This window comes from Pseudopodoces humilis, chromosome 2 (assembly GCF_049639895.1).
Source record: "Pseudopodoces humilis isolate 2021_Gansu_Grassland_sample_001 chromosome 2, ASM4963989v1, whole genome shotgun sequence".
NCBI classification, from domain to species: domain Eukaryota; kingdom Metazoa; phylum Chordata; class Aves; order Passeriformes; family Paridae; genus Pseudopodoces; species Pseudopodoces humilis.
In genome coordinates, this window is record NC_142201.1 from 72867046 (window position 1) to 72889686 (window position 22641).

General features: G+C 38.9%; 1 protein-coding gene across 2 annotated transcripts; it reads left to right on the forward strand.

The window, feature by feature from the left end:
* Window positions 1-25: 25 nt before the first annotated feature.
* On the forward strand, window positions 26-22232 carry NPAT (nuclear protein, coactivator of histone transcription). 2 transcript variants are annotated; one of them, XM_014252077.2, is made up of 18 exons: window positions 26-146; window positions 3230-3348; window positions 4887-4947; window positions 6418-6490; window positions 6981-7024; window positions 7737-7967; window positions 8478-8562; window positions 9211-9343; window positions 9828-9919; window positions 10003-10090; window positions 11826-11922; window positions 12348-12479; window positions 13228-14922; window positions 16171-16286; window positions 16380-16488; window positions 16928-16985; window positions 19050-20211; window positions 20940-22232. In XM_014252077.2, the coding sequence occupies exons 1-18, from the start codon at window positions 110-112 to the stop codon at window positions 21015-21017; spliced, it is 4410 nt and encodes a 1469-aa protein (XP_014107552.2). In that variant the 5' UTR covers window positions 26-109; the 3' UTR covers window positions 21018-22232. The 2 variants fall into 2 exon arrangements, with proteins under 2 accessions (XP_014107552.2, XP_014107556.2); XM_014252081.2 differs by having other exon boundaries at window positions 8481-8562.
* Window positions 22233-22641: the final 409 nt, after the last annotated feature.

Consider the following 22641-nt stretch of genomic DNA (forward strand, 5'->3'; position numbering starts at 1 on the left):
GGCGGGCGCGGCGCTGGCTGGCGGAGTTTCCGCGCCTTCGCCTGGGTGGCGGGGCGGCCGGCTGCGCTCGGGGAGCTGCGCCCGCCCGTGCCCCGCTTCGCCTCGGGCCATGCTGCTGCCGTCCGACGTGGCCCGGCTGGTGCTGGGTGAGTGAGCCGGGAGGGACGGAGGGATGCATGGGAGAGACGCGGACCACCGGCCTCAGAGCCGGGAGGGCTCTGCTGGGCATTGTCAGCCGCCCGAGGCGCGGCGGGACACAGAGCCGGCTTCGCCCTTGACCCTCGGCAGCGTCTGTTGGCCCTCCCAGGCTGGGATTGTCACTGCCGGGGCTTACACCGGGCAGCCCCTGGGCTGGCCCCGCCGCCCTTCGGCCCGGCCTCTGTCGGACAGCGAACGCAGCTCGCTCCTGAGGCATTCGGGTCCTGAGGGACCAGGCCGCTCCCCGGCCGTGCCTTGGGCTGGGGTGCTTCACGAGTCCAAGGAAACGTGGTGGTGGTCTCCGGTGCCTGCCTGCAGACTGAAAGCTGCTGAGCGGTGCTTAAACAGTTCCTGATTACAGGAGGAGTTCAAGGATGACCCGAAATCCCAGGGAAGGCTGCGTTAAGGGTCAGATGTTTTTTCTTTCCGGCGCTTCGCTCAGGTGTTTCGCTCACCTTTGAGGGTGCACTAAAAGTTCAGGCGTGATCAGAGTCTGTGGAAAGCACAGCATAAGTATGTTCAGTACATTGACAGCAGACAGTGAATTTTTAAATTACTTTATGCTTTGGACTATTCGGATGCTGCTAAAGGTGAGAGCAAATCGACGGTAAGCAAAAATATGACCCACATATTTCAGTCCCACGCACAAGTACTGCTTGGCGCAGGTTGCCAAGGTTTCCTGGCAGCTTGGCCTGTGAAATTCAGTTTTCAGTTGATCACAGTTTTCTAAATCCAAAGCCATTAAAGCTGAATTTCTTCTTCAGTGTTCCTCCAGCACAATTTATTTTTAAATACTACCTGAAATGTGACTTGCTACTGTCTTGAGAAAAAAAGGCTAGTAAGAGATGTGATTGTTTTATTACTGTGAAGTAGCAGGATTTTTAGAAACTCCATGGACTGTAAACAAAGATTTGAAATCATACAAGTGTGATCTCTCATTTCACTCTTCCAAACAGGATTGGTGAAGTTACAAGTTTCCAGGTAGAATGCTTATCTTATGTGCTTACCAGAGACTTGCAGATGTGATACACAATCTTGGCAATGTCCTGTTGTGCTGAGAATGGTCTGTCCTATCTTGTGTCTTTTGTGGTGTGGAGCATGCATCGTGTCTGGAAAACCTCAGAACAACCTAAGGCTGTAGAACAGGCTATTCCTTGTAACCCTTTCTGTTCTCTAATAGGGATTCCTCTTCTGTGAGGCATCTCTGAATTTCAGTGGATAAACAGACTTCCCACTGCAGCTCTTCCATCTTTCCCCCCAAGCCCCCTGCCAAATCTTTCAGCTGCTGTGAAGGTTGAAGAATATTTGTTAAAGAAACAAAACTAAAATGATATGCTGAACTCACACAGAGGAAAATGCATAAGAGCATTTATCTTTTCTTAATTGATAGAGTAAATATGTACTATGAGTTAGACGTTTCTTAAGCTAGAACAAAATATTGAATAATTTCCATACGTTCAAAACATACATCACCTTTTGTGCCTTTAATTTGATTTTAGGGACCACATATTCCTATGTCATTATACAGTGTATGCACAAGAACTTTGGGTCGGCTGCGCAGGCATTTTTAGCCTTTGGAATTCTTTATTACCAGGAAATTGGTGTATGTAAAACGTGCCCATACGCAAGCATTTAGTCACCCCTTGTGATACTGTAGTATTAGGTTCAAGAAGGAAAAATTGCAACTTTTTGAGTAAGTGTTCAGGTAAGTTTGATTATAAGAGCATAGATCATACCAGCACAGATCAGAGCTCCTCTGAGCCTAATACCCCATCTTTCAGCCTGGACAACAGTGAAATATAATCATGTTTACCAGAAATATACTTTCAGCTGCCTGTGGCTTGAGATTTTTGTAGAAAAATGTATTTGAAAAAATAAATAAGATATTTCTTTCCTTTTTGCAGGCACTGCTAATGTTTTCTGTCAGATAGGCCTGCTCATACATTGTGATGAAATTCACAGTGGTTATTCCCAGACTGTGTTTAACTTTAAAGTTTGCCTACCTGTTGAAGACGTGGAAAAAGGCTTGCATGTTGGAAATATGATTTGTTTTCTTCAGCTATACTCAGATCTGCTGAAAGATACTTGTTTTCATTTAAAGGGCACATTTTTCTGCAGGCATTCATAAACTGAGGTGAACCATTTTTGGGGGTCCATTGAAATAGATAATGTGTATGTATCCTGCATTGTATAACTAGGCACATGTTTTATTTTATCTCTAAAACATTCCACACTAAGCTCTGCCAAGAAAGAAGAAACATTTTCTTTGTGCTTCTTTGTTCTGGAGTCCTTCATTCAGATTGGTCTATTTCTATCTTTCAGTGTTTAAGGTGTTTGAGGATTAAAGCAGGGTTAAAAATTTTGATTAAAGCAGAACATATTTGATGAGGAATGGAATTTTGGAAAAGAAAACTTGGTCAGTACATTTTCTGTGATGGTAACTACTGAGTCTTAGGCGTAGAGCTACTACATCTATCCTAAATGAAAATTACTGTGAGTGAGGGGGGAAAAAAACCCTTTTTCTGTTACGAATTTTTGTACAATGCCAATATTTTTAATAAATCTTATCCACTGTTGCAGCAGCTTACAAGTTTTACCTATTTTGATACAGTACGATGTGTGGAGAATTACTCCTACATAGCAATGCATTTTATTAACAAAATGTCATAGATTTCCATTGAAGTATCAATTACGGTGGTTCAGCCCATATGGGGGTTTGTTTATCAGCCTTGTGAGCTGAGAACTTTTATTTTCTTGTGTGTACTAAAGATAACCCAAAATTTGTTCATATTGCCTCAGTTCCAGTCTTGAATACTTTGTAAATACAATGTAATTCCAATCTACATTTTTTGGTCTTCTGGGTTTTAACTGTTAAGTATCTGGTAGAAACATGTTTTGTAAAAATAATGTCACTTTCCTTTTCTTACATAGAATTTTTCATCTGATTATTCCAACACTGCATGCAGCTTTGATACCTATTGAGCAGAAGTAATGAATGAAATAGCAACGTTTTCTATCTGATTTGGTACAGGCTATTTGCAACAGGAAAATCTTCAAGCTACCTGCCATCAGTTTATTCTGGAAAGCTCAGATTTGAAAGAATATGCAGAACACTGTACGGAAGATGGTTTTATTCCAGCCTGCTTGCTGGTGAGTTTATATTTGCAAAGCAAAAAGTTACATTGTCTTGCATCCATGAACAACAATTTTGGCAGTTTCTTGGTGTAATAATTAATTTTCAAACGCTGCTTAAAATGTTTGATATTTGATTTGTTTCTTGTTTCTTCATCCTGTGATATTAGCAGTTATTTAATTTCTAGTGTTTAATCTTACTAAGAAACATTTAAGGGTGAAATATGCAAATTGGTTTCAGCATATTATGCAGAGTCTACCTTACAGCTTTGAGGTACATTATGGAAGGGTGTTGTCACAAGGGTTTTATTGATTTCAGGGCTGCTTTTGTAATTTACTGAAGATCGCTTTCCTATTCTAGACATGACAACCAATAATGTTCCATTTCAGGTATATTGTAAATATTTAGGTAAAGCACCTCAGATTTATCTAAGTCTACCACATTCTATTGACAAAAACTGTATTCAGCCTTCTCTCTGTCCAGTATCATCTGCATTGTTCTGCAGGTGAAAGGTGGACTTCTGGGTATGCATAAATAGTCCATAGCCACATGTGTAGAGCTAATTAGATAGTTTGCATTTTTAACAAATATGTAAAATGGAATTTTTACTATACTGTGCAAATTACAGGGTTTAGGTATTGCTGTGTATCAAACTTCTACTGTTTACATGTGTGTCCTCTTCATGTTTTCTGTTTCATTCTTCTAGTGTAGTAGTTAATTTCATGGTCTGGGATTTTGTCCACAGTACTTAAAATTCACAGAAATCTCTTCTGAGATCCAAGGTGCACCTATTTGATGCACCTATTCAAAAGAAACTATCGAATTTATTTTATTTACAAGTATTTAGTCATCTGTACTTTGGTGGTAGGGAGTTGAGAACCAAGCTATGGCCAGCAAAAATTAGGAAATCCAAATGTAAATAGATTATCTATATTAATAAAGCTTTTTTATAGTCATCCTTTTCTCAGTAGAAATGTTTTTCCTATTATTCACATAACAGTGATATCATAGTAGCTAAGACAAAATTCTTACTGGAGCTTAAATACTTGCAATAAAGTATTTGTCATGTCTCGTTGAGTTCCCACTAGTAAACAAGACAGGAAGGTACAGCAGACGATAGCAGTAACTTAAAAATTTTAATTTTTTTTGTGTCACCTAAAATAACAGTAAAAATAAGCATGATAAGAAGGTTAATTCTATGTGACTTAAAATTTTGCTTCAGAATGAGGTTCCTTTACATTTTTTTCCAGCATGATACATACTCATTAGTCTGTTACAGCTGTTCATCATCTAATTTTCATGGCTTTATTCTATAAATAAAAAAGGTGAGTGAAGGTCAGACAGCTCTAACTTACGAGTGTTGTGCCTTGAGATAGAGTACTTCACATTTTTCTACGTAATAGGATTTTGTTCCATTGATTGCTCTCTACCAAGTCCAGTCCCTTGTGCTGAGCATGGTGTAGACTGCTAAAGAACTCCTTAAATATGATGTGATACAGCAGATGAAGTAGAAGTTATTAGCGAGGATTCTGAGATCAGTTGTTTTTTTTTCCAGTCACTGTGTGGAAAGAACTTGACAACTATTCTTAATGAATACGTAGCCATGAAAACAAAAGGTAAGCCTTCAGAATGAGGTGTTGTTTTATCTTTATCTGTTTTTTATCTTTTATCTGTTGTGAACTTGAGGAGGAGGTACATGGTCTTAGAGTAATCCCCCATTTAGGCTGCAATTTGAAGGTTACCATATTACACAGCCAACAGCCACTACATCTAGTGAGCAAAAAATAATTGATTATCTTAGTATTCATATGCCAGCATATATTTTCACTTCAAATGTGACCATTTTTGTATCTCAAAAGCATAGAGATACAATAAAATATGCAAAATGTATGGGTTTGTGCTTGTAAAATTATTCTGTTTATTGTTTATACTATCAAGAGGAGGAGGAAGTGCTTATCTCTCTGGTGACCAGCAACAGAATGTGAGAAAATGGAATGCTGTGTCAGGGGAAGTTCATATTGGACATTAGGAAAGGGTTCTTCACTGAGAGGGTGGTCAGTCACTGGAACAGGCTACCCAGGGAAGTGGTCATGGCACTGAGCCCTGTCAGAGTTCAAGGAGAATCTGGACAATGCTTTTAGTCACATGGTTTAAAGTTAGGTTAGCCCAGTGAGGAGCAGGGAGTTGGGCTCAATGATCCTTGCAGATCCCTTCCAACCTAAGGTGTTCTGTGATTCCATGAAATTATCAGGAGGAGTCCTATGGTATGAAATATTTCTTGTCTTGTTTTTAAGACTAACTAAAATAGTTTCAGAACTACTTAATATTTTGTATGAATACTGTAGACAGAGAGCATTTGCTGTTTTTGAAAGCTGTTATCAAGCTTCTGGATGTTGCCAAATCTTACAGGTTTCTGATACCTGTTGTATGATCATATTTTAGTGGTGCATGGTTTTAAAAATTGTATATGGAACATTCCTGAACAATTTTTTCCTTTCACACTAGGTTTGACAGACATGGTAACTAGGACACAGTTATTACTTCGTTCACAATGCTTTGTACTTGGCATCTTGAAAAACTTAGTAAATTGGACTGTTTACTTATCTTATCCATCACATTTTTAATGTTCTGTGCTTCAAAAAGACTGAATGTTTTTACCTGTTTGGGTCATATCATAAAATAAACAATTACTTTTAAAGGCCTGTCTGCCAGGTTATAATTTTCAAAGGCACAAAAGTGACTTGGGAATATGAATACAATTTCCAGAAGAGACTTGGGGGTTTAGCACAGGTTAGGTTAGCATGTGCTTGCTGAGGAGTCAACACCATGTGCAAATTCCACCGAGAATTATAGTAATTAATTCAGTTTCATCGAGGCTTCTAAACCAGAACTGTACCCATATCAATCAAAATTCTTTAAAATAGGAGTTAGGGATCTCTAATTAATAGAATATTAAGAAGGCAACTACACACCTGAAGTTAGATGGTGTCTGAAACACTCCATAATAATTATTTTGCTTGTGATTTTACTTTTTTCTCATCATATATCAGTCTTGGGCAGCAATTTCTTTCTATGATTCGTTTTAGAAACAACAAATGAAGTTCCAGCAATGATGTCATCTCTGTGGAAAAAATTAGACTATACACTTTCTCAGATCAGGTAATGTAGTTTTGAAATCAAGAAAGCAGTATTTCACTCTAAGAGTGAGTCCGTCCCTATGTTAACCAACTCTGCTTATCATTGTATGAGAACGGTTTAGCTCTCTGTTTCCTGGGAGAGACAGTGAAAAAGATGGGTATGTGAGAGTTTATAGTTGAGCAGACATTTGAAGATTTTAAGGTGGGGCTAGCAGAGAAGGAGGGGATGAGTGAGAGCATGTGGCCTTCCTTTAATAAAAAAATAAAACAAATAACTCATTTAGAATCTGATACCTTTGTGGTTACTTGACCAAAAATGAAACAGTAAGCTTCATTTGAAGAATCTGTGACCATTGTTGGAAAGAATAAAAATAGCAATCTGTGGATTTTTCTGAGGGAACGTGTGGTAAGGACCAGACTGATATTACCCATGTGATAGGTACTGTCACACTGTGTAGCTGAGTGCTTCCATTATGCTCCATTCATTTGTGTCATTTGGTTGTTTTTTTTAGGAGCATGCAGAATTCAGATTTCAGATTTTCTTCTAATCAGAGGAGTAAGTAACTGAGTCAATTCCATGGGATCAGTAGGTTTTATGTTAAAATTATCTGTCTTGATTAAAAATAGGGGCCTTCTGCAGCCATCAGTAATGCATGTCTGTTGTCTTCAGTGTGATCTGTGGGTTACTGTAATGATCAGAAAAGGAAAATAAGAAAAGCTGAGCTTTCTGAAAGGGGCTTAAATGCTCTATTATAGCATTTTCTCTGCTGAAAAAAACTTTTCGGAAGTTTACATGGTTAAGAGGTTTAAAAACTGCTGCTTCACTCCTGAAGCTGCTGATTTAATTTGTGGTTCATAGATGAACTAAAAACATAGCCAGTCTAATTATAATGCAGTGGCATTTCTGTAGAGGGGGAACATAAAGACATATTACAGTCTTGTAGCATTTGTTATGTATACAAACATATCCAACCAAAATACAAAAGCATACTTCTTGTATCTAGAGTTGTTTCTTTCATTACAAAAGCTAAAAATGAGCTATCAAAAAAGAAAAATTTGTTTACTTAAAAATAAGTTTTTCTCTGTCGTATTTTTACTGTTTAAGAAAAGAGAGTGTGAGATACAGGTAGTGATTGTTCCCAGATTTGAGATTCATTGGATGGTGGTGTTCCATTGTTCAAATTTTTTTAAACAGATTTTGTGTGAATATCAGCAGTCTTTTTTAAAAAATCCTTTATCATATATTTTCATCTTGTCTTTATTTCCAGTACGTACAAGAAGTGGAATTGTAGAAATGAAAAGGCAGAGAATGCTTCAGCAGTCAGCTTCTGCAAACTCAGGACTGTTGTCAGTAGCCCATCAGGCAGGGCCACAGAATTCCACTTCTGTTGTACCTCCTCAAGTAATTCACAGGCCAACAATAAATCAAAGCATGCCACAGACAAGACTGAATACATTGTTTGTGAACCAGTCACAAACTCAAGAAAACAAGATCAACAGTAAGTTGTAAAAATCTTTAAACCTTTTTTTTCTGTGAAAAACCTATGGCTATCGATGGAAGTTTTCTAAAATCAGGGCTAATCATCTTCCACCAAAAAGTTTCAGAAAATTCATGCATTGTTTCCCAGCTCTCCAGACTGGTTCAGGTGATTAAAAGAAAATAGGTGCCCAAAAGAGAGCTGATTCTCGCATACTTGCTTGCCAATGTGAGTTCAGAGATCGGAAGTGAATGGAATTTGTGGTTATTCTGTTCTGTGCTCTTGCCCTCACCCAAATAACTTGTTTCATCAGATAGGGATGATCCACATTAAATGGATGTCTGTTTCAGGATGTGTTTAAAAGGAATGGTCCTCATTTCCATGATAGTACCAAATTATTTTGTATGGACTTTCCAGGAATTTATTGGAACATAGTAAGTAATGTGTAGATCTCATAGCGCTTTAACAGTGTCACTAAAAAAGGTATTAGCATCATGACTTCTTTTTTTTTGTTTGTTTCCCTCTATAAAGCAGGAGGTCTCATACACATTCAAGTTCCAACATCACAAGAACGAAAGCTTCATTCAAATTTGCTTTCTCCAGGAAGGCGAAAAAGGTAAACAGGGATGTGGGTTAATATGTGCACTAGATGTTGTGTGACAAACTTCTCTTACACTGGTTTTGCATTTTTTGTTCTCTGATTCAAATGCCCATTTTCCCCCAAGTCTTTCCTAATATGTCTTGATTTTTTTTAATGTAAGTAGTTTTAACGCCACTGCTGGTAGATATTTTCAGAAGAGCCTACACTGCCTCCTGTAAAAACATTACATTTTCCTATTTATCATCTAAATTCTTACAGAACCTGACGATTGGTTTCTTCTCTGAAAATAAGTGCTCCTTGAGAGGTCTTTGTTTTCAGTGGTAATGCCGAAATCTGACTTTGAGTTGCAGTTATTAGGCTCCATTTACTGGTACCACCAGTTAGAGTAACATGTAGTGGAGGGGCGTGGAGTTCAGTTTGCCATTTGGCTATTTACTACTAGAGATCTACATTATAACTTCTATATAAAGGCAGACACAACAGATACATAAGAGATAATAAAGCAGTTACCAGCTTTTACTGCATTTTCAATATGTAGTTAATTTTCTGGTGATTAACATACTTTGTTTGCTAAGGAAGAGAAGCACTGGGTTTATTCACCATTAGGCCTACTGTTTGCAATATTCTCATAAACTACGTCATAAATTTCCTGGAATGTTTCAGTGAATCTCAGAAGAGGAAAAGTATTGCAACATCCGGGCCTCCTTCAGCAACTAGAAATTCTCAAGACTCTGAAGAAGCAGTAATAGAAAAAGAAACTGAGCCCCTAGAAGAATTAATTGATGGTAACTTCCCAGTGAGTATATGCCTACAGAAGGTATTTACATTTAAGAAACAAATTCACACTCAAGAGATCTAGTCTTTAACATCTTGTTCATCTTCGTTTTTACAGAAATTACCTTTAGAAGATAAATGTATTGGTTTGTATTTGAACTAGCTCTAGTGTGTTCTAAATTCATAAATTTGACATGGTGAAGTAGAGTTTTGGTTTTCTTGATTTATTTGCTTTGCTAAGATACCTGTAGGCTGTCAGTAATTGTTTAGAGAATGGAAACCAGAATGCACAGTGAGCCTTGCTGTACTTTAGGAGAATAAAAGTGCAGCAATATTTTGGGTCAATTTTCGTAGCAATGTAATGCAGTCACAGAAGACTCTCTGTTATAAAAAGTCTTCTCTTTGAATTGATTTTTAATTATTTTTTACTTGTCAGTCAGAAATTCATGCTCCTTTTCTAGTTATGTTAAAAATAGAAACCTGACCACTTCAAAACTGTTTTCCAGCAACTGGTTATTGAAAATGCCAGAGAAAAAATCTTGAGCAACAAATCTCTTCAGGAGAAGCTCGCTGAAAACATTAACAAAATCCTGGGGAGGTAATAAAAGGAACCTCTAAACTTCATATGTATTCTTATTTGATTTATTTTTGAGTTTTGAACTAATGACGTACATGTTGCAGTGATGGCAGTGTTGCTCAGGCCCCTAAACAGACAGACAGTGGTCCTACAGAACAGGAGACTTCAATTGATGAAATCCTTGGACTTCAGGTAGGTGTGGATTGCCGTGCTCACGTTGTTTTTAAGACTAGGAACCTGAGAATGATCAGTTATGGGAACTATGCTGAACCTCTGACATCTGAGGATGTTTCCCTCCTCTTCCTATCCTTTCTTTTTTTTTTTTTTTCTTCCTGTTTGCCAGCACAGCTGAGCTTCCCTGATGCTCCTGTCTGTGCAGGGGCAGCTTCGCAGCTTCCCTTACAGAGGTGTGAACTCTGACCTTGTGTGGTGCTGGGCAGGTTCGAGGAGCTGAGCTGGCAGGACCCTGCTGTTCTGCAGGAGCTCATTTTGTGCCAGTTTAAAATTCTGAATTCATTCTCAGTGCCTGTCCAAGGCAGCCTAAGCATACAGCAGGGTCGAAGCCAAGGGAGTGGGATTGCTTCTGGCAGTACTTAGCTGGTAACCTCACACTCAGACTGGATTTAAGAACTCTGTCCCAGGCACCAGCTGCCTGCTTCTCACTCAGTCTTCATACCAGTAATTGGGTACCAGCTTCTCACTGGGGAGCTAATCAATAGCCTTAGAGAAGAAAAAATAATTTAAAATATCTTGCGGTCTCCAAATACATTTAATCTGATCAGATTTTGTGATTTTCTCCAAGATAAGCATGGATCATTTAGTGTATCAAGAGAAATTTTTTTTGGAGCCTAAATAATGATGCTTTTTCTTCAAATTTAGTATTTTCTTGCTTTTGGAGGAAATGTGCATTCTGCTTCTACAAAGTAAACATAATTATAGTGTTCTCCCTTCGTTCTTCTGTACGCCTCAAGCTGGCAATCACAGAATTAAAAAGGACTTTTAATGAGGGAAATGACAGTCTTCACAGCCCTCATGAAAAAGGCAGGAGAGCAGAGGCAGTTCCCTGTTTATGAAGTAGAGGTGTCTGGTTTATAAATGCTATTCTTCTGTTGCTTGGTGATTTTAGGTCAGTTGTTGTCAAAACACAGAGCTAAAAAGCTGCATTTCATTCTTCTGAGCAGAAATAAAGCAGCTTCTTGGTTTGGTTGGAGTTGCTGAGACAAAATCAAGGGTATAACATCGAATGTGCACCCTTAAAACCACCATATCAAAGGTTGGAGAGGTCTTAGGGGGTCTCCAGAAAGGCAGGAGAAACTTTGTATTTAATTGCTTGAGTATGTACTGGATATTTATTTTATTCCTGGGCTACCACAGAACAAGTGAGCTTGAATCAGGAACCTTTGAGCGCTGCCCCATGTAGCTGTGCTTTCTAAATGCCTTCCACAAGGAAATAGTTGGAGGCTATATTATAGAACATGTAACAGTTACATGAAATAAAACTTCTCTTTGCTTAGTGTTGGCTTCTAGATATATATTCAAACCTAAGAAATTAGGATTAATTTGGGAATTTTATTTACCAGTACTTTGCTTGTACAGGCTCACAGCATCCATGCCATGTGCATAAGCTTCCAGTGTAGCCTGAGATTTAGTCCTCCTTTTCGGTTAGTGCTGGCAATTTTGGAGACAATAGTGGGGGTAATGTCTGACAGACATTGGGTTTTGGAGAACCTTATTTCTTAAACTTCAATCACTAAGATTTTTTTAACAGACATTAAATTTGTAGCAGAAATGTTCCCAGCATTGGTCTTCATGTTTCTGTGCTGAGCAGAAGTAATAGAACTAAAAATAATCTGAAAAGAAATTCTTGTCTGTTTTTAAATTATGGAAGTAACTGTCTAACAGTTCTGTATATCATGTTTTTTCTCAGGGTGAAATTCATATGTCAGAAGAGGCTATCCAGGACATTCTGGAGCAGACAGAATCAGATCCAGCTTTCCAGGCTCTGTTTGACTGGTTTGATTATGGTAGGCTACATTGTACTCAGTTGTACTGTTATTGTAAAACATCCTGAATGATGAGTTTTCCCAAGCATTGCTCAACAAAGCATAGGAATTCAGCAGGCCTCTTGCAAGATAAATGGCACTGGTATGCCTTAATACAGAATTAGATTTTTAGATACATTTATACACAGGTATAAAGTACAGCATTTTCCTGTGGCTGATATTCTGTGTTTGTGCCGGTTCCAGTGGTTGTTTTACTGCTGTTATTTTAGACTCTCCAAGTCTGAAGGATTATAGTTTATACTTGTTTGCTGTTGTAAAATTTTCAGGGATATTCTCACATTAACCCTAAGGAGATCTTTATGCTGCAGTTCATTTGAAAGGTAGTGATGACATAAATGTGGTAAGTGACATATTTAACCTTTCTTCATACTTTATTTTGAAAATAGGAAAGAGCAAGGTAAACAAGAACTTACCTGCTGGTGTTTCTGGTCGGAATGGAGTAGAAAACGAAATCCTGGTGGGTGAGGATAGCCTGGAAACATTTGGAAGTTCTTTAGGGACAGAAGAAACTAACAGATGTAGGTCTTTGTTTTTTTTTCCTCTAAGATTCTCTGTTAACTTTTCATTATGAAAATATTTTCAGACAATTTGTACATTTCAGAATTTTCATTTTTCACTGATAATATCCATGTGGACATTTACATTGCATAAACATACAGATACACCTGGTCTGTTACAAAGTTTCAGTCTATTAAATTTAATAGTAGTGATATCAGTGTACTTAAAAGTTGTACTTGATAAGCTTCTTAATGCTAGCAGACTATCAATAAATGGATACTTTGCAGTATCCATTGTGGTACACATAAAGAGAATATTTTGCATCTAACCATATTAATCTTTTATCTCTTTTCTGTAATGTATCTGTTAATTATTACACAAAAAAAGTCTTACTCTGGACAAAAGGGATGTTAGTACAATAGTCCATGAGTAGCAGGTATTTAGTGAAAGTATATGAGAAGTAGAGCTATGAGGTTTTTATCGTGAGATGGTTTTTGTGCTTCTGGAAATCTGATGTAGCAACCTTACCTATTTATATGTTACATGTGTACTTACTAGTAATGTACAAACTGATTTTCCAGATTTTCTAGTGTATGTATGTTTTATACATATATATTCCACTCAACTTGAATGTAAGGATGAGTAACATTATTCCCACTTGGTTTCATGTGAAACAGTTTTCCATTGAACTGATAGTTATTTCTAAAACGGTCTTAAAGGATCATCTCTTCTAATAATTATGGAACTAGTTTATTCTATCTTTTACAGGTGATAATTCTAGAGAACCACTATCCTGTAAAGGCTTTCAGTTAGAAGAAGCATCCTGTGCCTTGAAGACCAGCACTAATGATGATGATATTGCTAAGAAAAATCCAGTCAGTGAACAGCTGCATGGAAACTGTACACCAAGGAAGCAGACTGATGTACTTACAGCCATTACCCCTGAACATATTAGGGAGCTTGAAATTGCTTTTGACTCCGTGTCTGGTTTGACTGAACCTAGCAAGAGACTGAGTTCTGACAGCAAATGTAATGAACACTCTGCAGACACTTACATTACAAAAGAGTCATCTGTATTTGTATCTGAAAGTGAGAGTGCTATGGAAATTGAAAAAGGCCCACCAAGTCATAGTTCTCAAAGTAGTCCTAATTTAGAATATGTTCATTCTGGTACTCCACAGATTCCTTTAATTTCAGTGGCAGAAGATAATATAGATGGTGAAAACAAAACTGATTCCGGAAGTAAATGTCCATTATCACCAGATACATCACTGTCTGAAAAAAGACTTCCTGGAAGTCCTTCTGATGGGAGCCCTGGCCACGATGCACCACTGAGAAAAAACAACTCATCCATTTCTAGCCCATCAGCAGATGCAGGAAAAGAACAGACTGTAACCAGTGATCCAGCTGCTTTGCCTGATGTTTCACAGGAGAACTCCGGCCACCCCTCTAACCATGAGGACCAGAGCACACAGGCAAACTGTGCTGCGGGATCTGCAGTGGACATCACAGGTCTTGACAAAACGGAGTTGCAGCTTGAAGTTGTTGATACTTCTAACAAAACTTACTCAAATGATCAGCATACACTTGATAAGCCTTCTAAGAAAGATTTTAACCTGCCTTCAGAACTGTCAAACCCAGAGGGTACACAAGGGGAGACGCAAGAACCTTCATCTTCTACAAAAGTGGACACTGATAATTTATATTTCTCTTCTGGTGATAATGCATGTACAGACATTTCTGTAGTATCCACTGAAAACAATCTTACTACCTCTGAAATATGCCACTCTCCTCTCCCTGAAACTGCATCCTCAACAGATGAGTCAGGTACTGAGGCCAAAAGTATAAGCAGTGTATCTTCTAGCAGTCAACCAGTGGATGTTGATCCTTCTAATATAATGTCCCTCAAGATCATCATCAGTGATGATCCATTTATTGCATCAGACACGGAGTTAAACAGTGCTGTTTCCAGCATCACAGGAGAAAATTTGCCTACTATAATATTGTCATCTCCAGCCAAATCCCCAGCCAAAACTGCAGGCCTGCCCAAATGTCTGACTTCAGAAGACACAGAAAAAAATGTGGATTCAGCTCTGGCAGAGCAGAATCTTCTTGTGCTTAGACCTAAGGACCCTGTGGTTACCTCAGTTACCACTCAGAATGAAGACTGCACTGGTTTTTCAGTTGCAGGTTCAACTCATCTTTCCAATGAAGGGGGATTTATACAGTTGATGCCAGCCACAAGCACAGCTTTTGGGAATTCAAGCAACCTTTACATAGCTACCTGTATGACTGATCCAGCAACCTTGGGCGCAGCTGTAACGCCATCAAATGTAGTTGTATTGCCTGGCAGTTCTATGCCACTGGCTTCCCAAGCTCCATCTGTACAACAGCTGCGGACTCCTCCCAGATCCAGCAATACATTTCCATCAAACCAGACTGTCTCCCCAAACTTCCCACAGGGTAATCTCATTATTAGAAAATTACTGGGAATGTGGTGTTTATCCGGTGGTCTTGTTATTTTTGTTTTTCCCCTAAATGCATTAAAAGTAAACAGTTTTTAAATGGCTCTGTCTGCCATTTGAAACTATCCAGGAGTTATTGGATTTTTTAGTGCATTAGTTGCTAGTAGAAATGACATAAAACTACCAGAAGTTTGAACAAACTGCTTTGAATGGAAAAAAAACCAGCCTCATATTTCAGAAGCTTAAATTACATAATTTTAGCAGTATTAGATGTAGGAAGCATATTTTGGATTACACTGGAAAGGATTCCATTACTTTGGCTAAATAAAACAGGTTTTTATTTTAATAAGATTTCTGTTGTAAACGGAATGCTTTGTATTATAGGATTCCATATTTTGTGTAGATAATTGGGTATATGTATCTAGTCCTCCACAAATCACTTCCTTGGTTTTGTTTAATTTTTCAAAACCTAGTCTGCATTAAAAAAACATTTTACTAGTCATGGAACTATAACATTATTTCTTTCCAAGATTTAAAATCTGGTACAAGCATTTTTATTACTATGGCAGTAAAAAATTTGAGTGCTTTCTGAAATATAAAACCAGCTGCAAAACAGCTGTAATCACTGCGTTTAGATTTCTTTCAAAAACCAAGAACATTTTGCAGTTACCTTTGAATTTCTGTGTGTAATCATTTCATTGAGGTCAGAGGCCGGTGCAACAGTATGTGCAAGGTCTTAGGGTGACAGCCTTTTCTGTCATTAGGATTTCTTTATGCAACTGTTACCTTCAATGCATTTTTCATGGAGAGAGGAACAGTTTTCATTCACTTTTGAAAATATTCTTCCACTTTCAATTAATGTGCTAGGATAGTTTCCATATTTTATAATTCCCAAATATCTATCAGCTACATAAGATAGTGTTACTTTTACTCATTTTTATAAATCACTGTAATTTAAACATTAAGATAAGTTTATCATACTTCAACCTTTATTTTGAGCTGCCTCTTGCAAAGGAAAATAGACTTTAACTAAAGAATTCCTTATAAACTAAAAATAAAACTGGTGCTTACCCTGTTTTCTAGTGGTGAACTATAGCAAGGACAGTGAAGTTTTTCTAAAAATCCAGGGCTTTTCTTGCCACAGGTTTTGACCACACATAACTCTAAGAAATCCTGTCTTCAAGCTTTTCTTTTCAATGAAGTATTTTTCGTTTCTGTACAATCTTAACACTTTGGTATTTTTTAGGTTCTGCCATTATAATTGCATCTCCAGTGCAGCCAGTTTTGCAAGGAATGGTGGGAATGATACCACTCTCCGTAGTAGGACAGAATGGAAATACATTCTCAGCACCTGCCTGCCAGGTAACACATCACAAATAAAGATTTTCAGAATTAAAGCTGGGGTGATAAGAAGTGCTTTGGTAAATTGTAATAAAATATTTTTATTCTTTCAAGGTTCTTCACATGCCTGTGGCTAATCCAGTGTGCAACGGAAGTGTCCCAAAGCTTCCCATCCCTCCAAAATCACAAAAGATTCCTGGAGCAAGAAACAAGACTAATACAGGTGCCTCATTCTTGAGAGGGGTAGAAGAAAGGGAGAGGGTTCTAAGTAAAAAGAGTTTTATAAATACCTCTGCTTCTATTCTGGCAACTGCTGGGCTGTCTTGAGAGAGGTCTGTACCTGCCATTAGTGACTCTTGTTTGCTCAGTTTACAAAGAACTTCCAGCATATAACATAATTCCAGTTTTGGCATCAAGCTTATTTCCAGAATTGTTTTCTCTTACCAGGGCCGTGTATTATCTAAGTGTAGACAGCAAGCTGCTTCTTTGTTCTTAGTTGGGGACCTTTGCTAGTCTACTAATTAGTAAAGTTTAAAGTTACAAAATACTGCAGAGTTTGTTGCTGGGTTTTTCTTTACTGGTTCTCTGTCAGGTGAAATGTCATTGTACTAACTGTGAAATTATTTACCTGTCATTCATTAATACTTCATCTGTTGTTCCAGGAAAACTGGTACCAAATGTAGCTGAGCCTTTGAACCATGCAAATCCTCGAACACAGAGGTCAGTAGTGCTAGGTATTGAAACTTACTTTCTTTTTCCTGTCCTGAATTTCTTCATCCAGTATTGGTGAAGAGAGGAGCTTTTTTCAGTAGTGGCATAAGCAGTACCCCCTTTCCTGCTGCCTGTCTGCTAGGAGTATTGATGCAGATGTGTTCTGGGACTGGTGCAGCCTGTGCTAGAATTGCCACTGTTCCTGTGTTAATTTTGTATGACTTTGTCTTCATTGTCTCCTGTCTCAGTTGTCAAATAAAAATCGTTTGAGCAGATTCTAAGCTAGGAAAATTGCCTGTTACATTTACTGGGAGATTTAAATTACTAAAACCCTTTGTATTTTCTTTTCAGATGAGTGGTACCCATGGTTTTGTAGTGTTGTCTCATTGCCTTTACCATCCTCTGGCCCAAATCCAGTAGAGTTTATTAGATTGGGTTTATCATCTGTGTTTCAGATGTGTGGACTAGAACTTTGCTTAGTCATTTAAAAAGTGAGAACTGAATGCAAAGATGGCCAGGACAGCAGCATGCTAACTTTATATTGATGAACATAACTTAATTTCTAATTGGGGTAGGTACTGGTTTTCTGCTGGGCAAATGAGAGAAGGAGGCAAGGCTGCAGTAGTCACTGTCCTTACCATTAATGGACTGCCGAAAGAAAAGGATGTTGGAATGAGCAAAAGAGTGTAGGAGAAGATCAGAAGTTCAATTTAAATATTAGAGGTGAAATGATCTTTTATTGTAAAAGTAGCACATACTTAAAAAAAAAATTACCTATTTAGAACTCATTTAAAATACTGGAAAAGTGGAGACAAAACAGGAACATTAAAAGTCAACTTATTAAAAAATCCCAACCATATATCAAGTTATACCAAACACATGCATACAAAAAGTACTGATTTTTTAAAAACCACAGAAGCAAGATCTTGGGTAATACCCCTTCAGTAATTCAGCTTTCTGTTAACTTTAATTGATCTCTAGATGTACATTTCACATAGCAAAGAGAGCAAAATTTTCCCTGCAAAGAGGTGTAATTTCTTATTTCTTCTTTCTACCGTCTGTCTCATCTCAAATTTCATGCAAATAAAAGAAACATCTACCACTCAGACCTCTTCTACCATTTCAAAGGTACCAAAGTTAGCATCCCAAACACTTGACTTTTCCTCTTAGAAATCATAGAGGCTTTATCTGCAGGGAGGGAGCCTTACAGTCATAGATGAATGATGCCAAAGCTTCTCTGGGAAATGCAGCATAAGCCAGGCAGAGGGCACAGACACAACCACGGTATGAGCTGACAGAGCAGAAGCATTCTTCTTTCCACAGTGGTGGCATTTTTCCCATGAATGGGGCTGGTTGTCAGGTAGAGACCACACCCCAGGGAGTTTGGATGTTGTTGTCCAGATGCCCACTGGAAGCTTTTTGTCTTGCTCAGTATCTCGCCATGCACAGCAAGTGCACAGGGAGGAGTACAAGGCACACGTGATTACTTTGTCCAAAATATTCTGGCAGCCTCTTAGGAATTTCAGCTCCAAGGACTTCCAGAGCCATAAGTAGTTTTCTGGGATGGACTGTCCTGTCATGAATGCACTCAAGTTTCTTTTTGAAGTCAAGTAAACTACCAGCATCCACAAATATCCCAAGGTAAAAAAGTTCCCAGGTTTAGTTACTTGCAGTGTCCAGACCTCCTTGTTGTGTTTCAAACCTACTAACAGTGTTACTTGATGCCCTTAGTTTTTCTACTGGAAGGTACAGCAGATAGGTTCTTTTTTATGGGCTTTCTTCACAGAGCTCTGTCACATTTTCCCTCAGTAATCTCTCTTTCCAGGCTGAAGAGTGCCAGTCTACCTAATTGTCCAGTGTGCAGACTCTGTTTCATGCCTTTTTGCCAAGAAAGCCTTCTCTGAGCTTTCTGCAGTTGTCATTCCTGACTCTTGGTCCTTGTGTTGATAAAATACTTGTATTTAGGATGGAGGATCCCTTTTCTGAGGGATGGGTGGGGACTTCCATCCAGCTGAAATTCACTTGCCTAATAAGAATAAACAAGTCAATGAAATGCTTTCATCTCATTTTCAGGACTGGAAATTGGGACAAACTTACCAGCGCAGAACCGGGAAGGAAAGTGGAAGAGAACTTGCCTGTTGCACCAGCAGAGAGCACAAGCTCAAATTCAAGACAGAGCGAGAGTCACAGAAGAGTGCTTTGCTTTGATAACCTCCTACCTACTCCAGGAGGAAACACCCAAATTCAGGCCACAAAGAGTTCATCCCAGAAAGAAAGAAATGAAAACCCTTTATTTGCTGTTGACTCAGCATCCTCCTCTGCTAAGGCCCAGGTACCAAAGAGAGACAAAGACAAAACATTGCCCAGAATTCTGTGTAGGCCAGAAGTTGGTAGCAACAGAAGTGCATCTTCAAAGGAGCCACAGCCCGAGCGGAAGGTGGCAACTGCAGGGCTTTCATTAGATCCCTTCCACAAGACAACAGCAAACAAAGAAAATGAGTTACAAAGGGATACTGACGAAAAGCAGAAGAACCAGGACACCGCCAAACTCTCAAACGGCCAACAAAGCATTGCCTCATGGAATGAGAAGACAGTTCCTTCAGTACAAGAGCTGAACAAAAAGCAGGGGTCATTGTCGAATGGGGCTGGCAATGGCAAATCATCGGTCTCTGTTTCTTTGTCCTCGAAGGAGCCAAAGCGAGAACCTGCTAAAGCTTCCAGCCAAGGCCTTGGCCTGTCCAGCCCGTTCAGCAAACAGTGCGTGGAGATGCTGCAAGACATTCAGTGGCAAAGCCCCGCTGGAAAGACAGTTGAAAACGGAGAACTGCCGGTACCCCGGACGCCGTCTGGAGTTGGGGACAGGCACACGGATGACACTACGGACAGCGTCCGCACCCCAACGTGCCGGCGCTTCAACGAGGACAGCACTACGCCTCGCATCATGGTGCCCCCCGCCACGCCAGACCTGCCCGCCTGCAGCCCGGCCAGCGAGACGGGCAGCGAGAACAGCGTCAGCATGGCTGCACACACCCTCATGATCCTGTCGCGGGCGGCCATCGCAAGGACTAGCACTGCAACCCCCCTCAAGGACAACACCCAGCAGTTCAGGGCTTTGAGGAGCACCGTAAAGAAAAGGAAACTGGAGGACTTAAATGAGGGGGAGAGAAATTCTCGTTCTGCAAATCGAAAAGACCTTCAGAGCTCTCCAACACCATCAAAGAAAAAGAAAATCAAGGCAAGTATAAACATCTACTTCTTTTAATTAAAATGCTAAATATGTGTTAGGTATCTTCGTGTATACTGTTTGTAATGAAATGGTTTAGAGATACTAGTCAAGTCCCTGACATCCTATTTAGATTAGTCAATATTTCCAACTTTGCCCCTGAGCATACTCTGAACTAAGCTTTCTTAAGATTGGTTTAGTCTTCAGATGCACACAAGTAACTCCTACTAATTCTAAATAGGCACCAATGACAATTACATTATTTCTCCTATAATGTGAATGAATTTCTAAATTCTAAGTGTCCAAGTGGAATGTAGGAATTAAGCCAAACTCAAAGTAAGCCTTACTAGAATTCAGGCTGTTCTTGCATCCTTGTTTAGTACCATGAGTGATACTCACAGTCTCTGTAGTGTGCAGTACTGTGCTTTTGACTTGAGGCTTTAAGGGCAAATAGCCAAGGTGCGAGACACAAAAGGGTGTCTTTCAATGTAAATAACCATAAAGGAGTATAACTTTGTAATTCACATACTTAGTTTTAGCATGCTCCTGAAACATCGAGACTGGAAAATGTGTCATTCCATGGAGCGAGGGCACATGGCAGTGTCTGAGTTCTGGGGCAAATTTGTGTAGTAACAGCTACAAGGTGGATGGAAGGATGAGGAGGAAAGGTATGTTTGCAGGCTCTTCAGTTCCCCCAGGTTCTTTGTATTTAACACAGTTGTTGCTTTCCTCTCCTACAGAAAAAGAAGCTCCCAAATTCTTTTCCAGCAGGAATGGATGTGGACAAGTTCTTGTTGTCTTTGCATTATGATGAATGAACAAAAAGAAGCTGGAAGTGGGGCCATCTGAAGCTCAGTGGAGTGATGCTGAGGTTTTGCATGGGAAGAGAAGTTAACTCTAAAGGGCAAGTTGCACTTTCAGTGCACTGAAGTTTCACTTTATAGCAACGTCATGCCGTTTTTGAAGCAGGAAGCAAAGTGTAAATATCATTGAGTCGGTATATGTTTATTTTTTAAAAAGCACTTGCATAATTATAGAGCCATTTAAATTGCAAAACTGTAAATTTGTATAAATGAAATGTAAGAAAGATTGTACATGTCCTGTTAGACCACGTTGTCTATGTTCTGCTGCTTTCTCTACTTACCCCTGCGAAGCGCTCAGTCGGTCTGTGAAAAGGCGGTGTTTGTCACTCACCGCTCTAAGATGAGGCAGCTACCTTGGCCACTTCTCATTGTTTTGTTGAATCTGAAACAGACTTAAGTATTCAGCTCTAACTGGCTTGTGCTCACACTCTCTTGTTTCATAATTGTCAAACCTGTGTGGTAAGGCTTTGAATGAAGTAACAAAAATACCAATAGCTAAACATAAGGCCAGTAAAACCTCAAAAAGTGTTTTTTGTCTGGTGAAGCTTTTCCCAGCCAGTCATTCAGACAAGAATTTTAATTTGGACAGGCCTCCTCTGCTTACAGTATTTGCTACATAGGATGTCATTCGAATGCAAAAGCTGTTTTCAAGCAATGTACTTTTTGTGTGAGGTCATGCCTCAGTATGAATACTTCAACTGAAGCAACAGCTTAACAAGAATTAGTGTGTTCTAGTGAAGTCAATTCCCTCACCTTTCATTTGTACTGCTGAGAAGTTTGTTACTATCTAAGTCTTGCAGTTTTAGCCAGATATGGAAAAATTTGCATCTGATTTTTCAGTTTAACATAGAGGTTGTCCTAGCTATTACACAAACTCTCTCCAAAAGGGGTGCAGGAGGAGCTCAGCCTACATTTTGCTGAATGAGCATGCCTTGCTCCAAAACTGCAGAATTTTCTCTAGTGGTATTTCTTCCTTTGTTCTCAAATTGTTAATGTCTTTAAAAAATAATTTGCAAGTTTTCTTGTAAGAGATCTGTACAGCAACAGGGCAATGTTTCAGACAGAATACAAGGATTCCTAAGGAACCAAGATTATGCAGTAGATGTTTATATTAAACCCATCCAATAACTAAATACTGCATAGCATTTACAGCTTGAATAAATATTTTTGTTTTAATAAAAAGTTGTGTGTCTTGCTTAATGTTTTCAAGTCTAAGACTAAGCAGATTTGCAGATACTGAATGGAGAAGTCCTGTTAGTCAGTTGTTTTTGAAGACAAGGAATCCCTTATTAAACACTTGAGTTCTAATAACAATTGTTAGAGGGACTAGGGCAGGCAAGCACAAAAATTGTCTTAAGCATTTTATGCTTAATAGTGATAGTGACATCTAAAAATAATTTGCTGTTTGAGACTAAAGGTAACTCTTTCCTGGGTCATTCACTACCCACCATAATGTTTCAGCTCAGGCCCTGTGGTTCTAATGAAGATGTGAACTATCCATTCCCTTTCATAGGAAAAGGGTATCTTCAGTACCAAGGTGGTATCATACAGCAAATAATTTTTATGAAATAACAGCAGT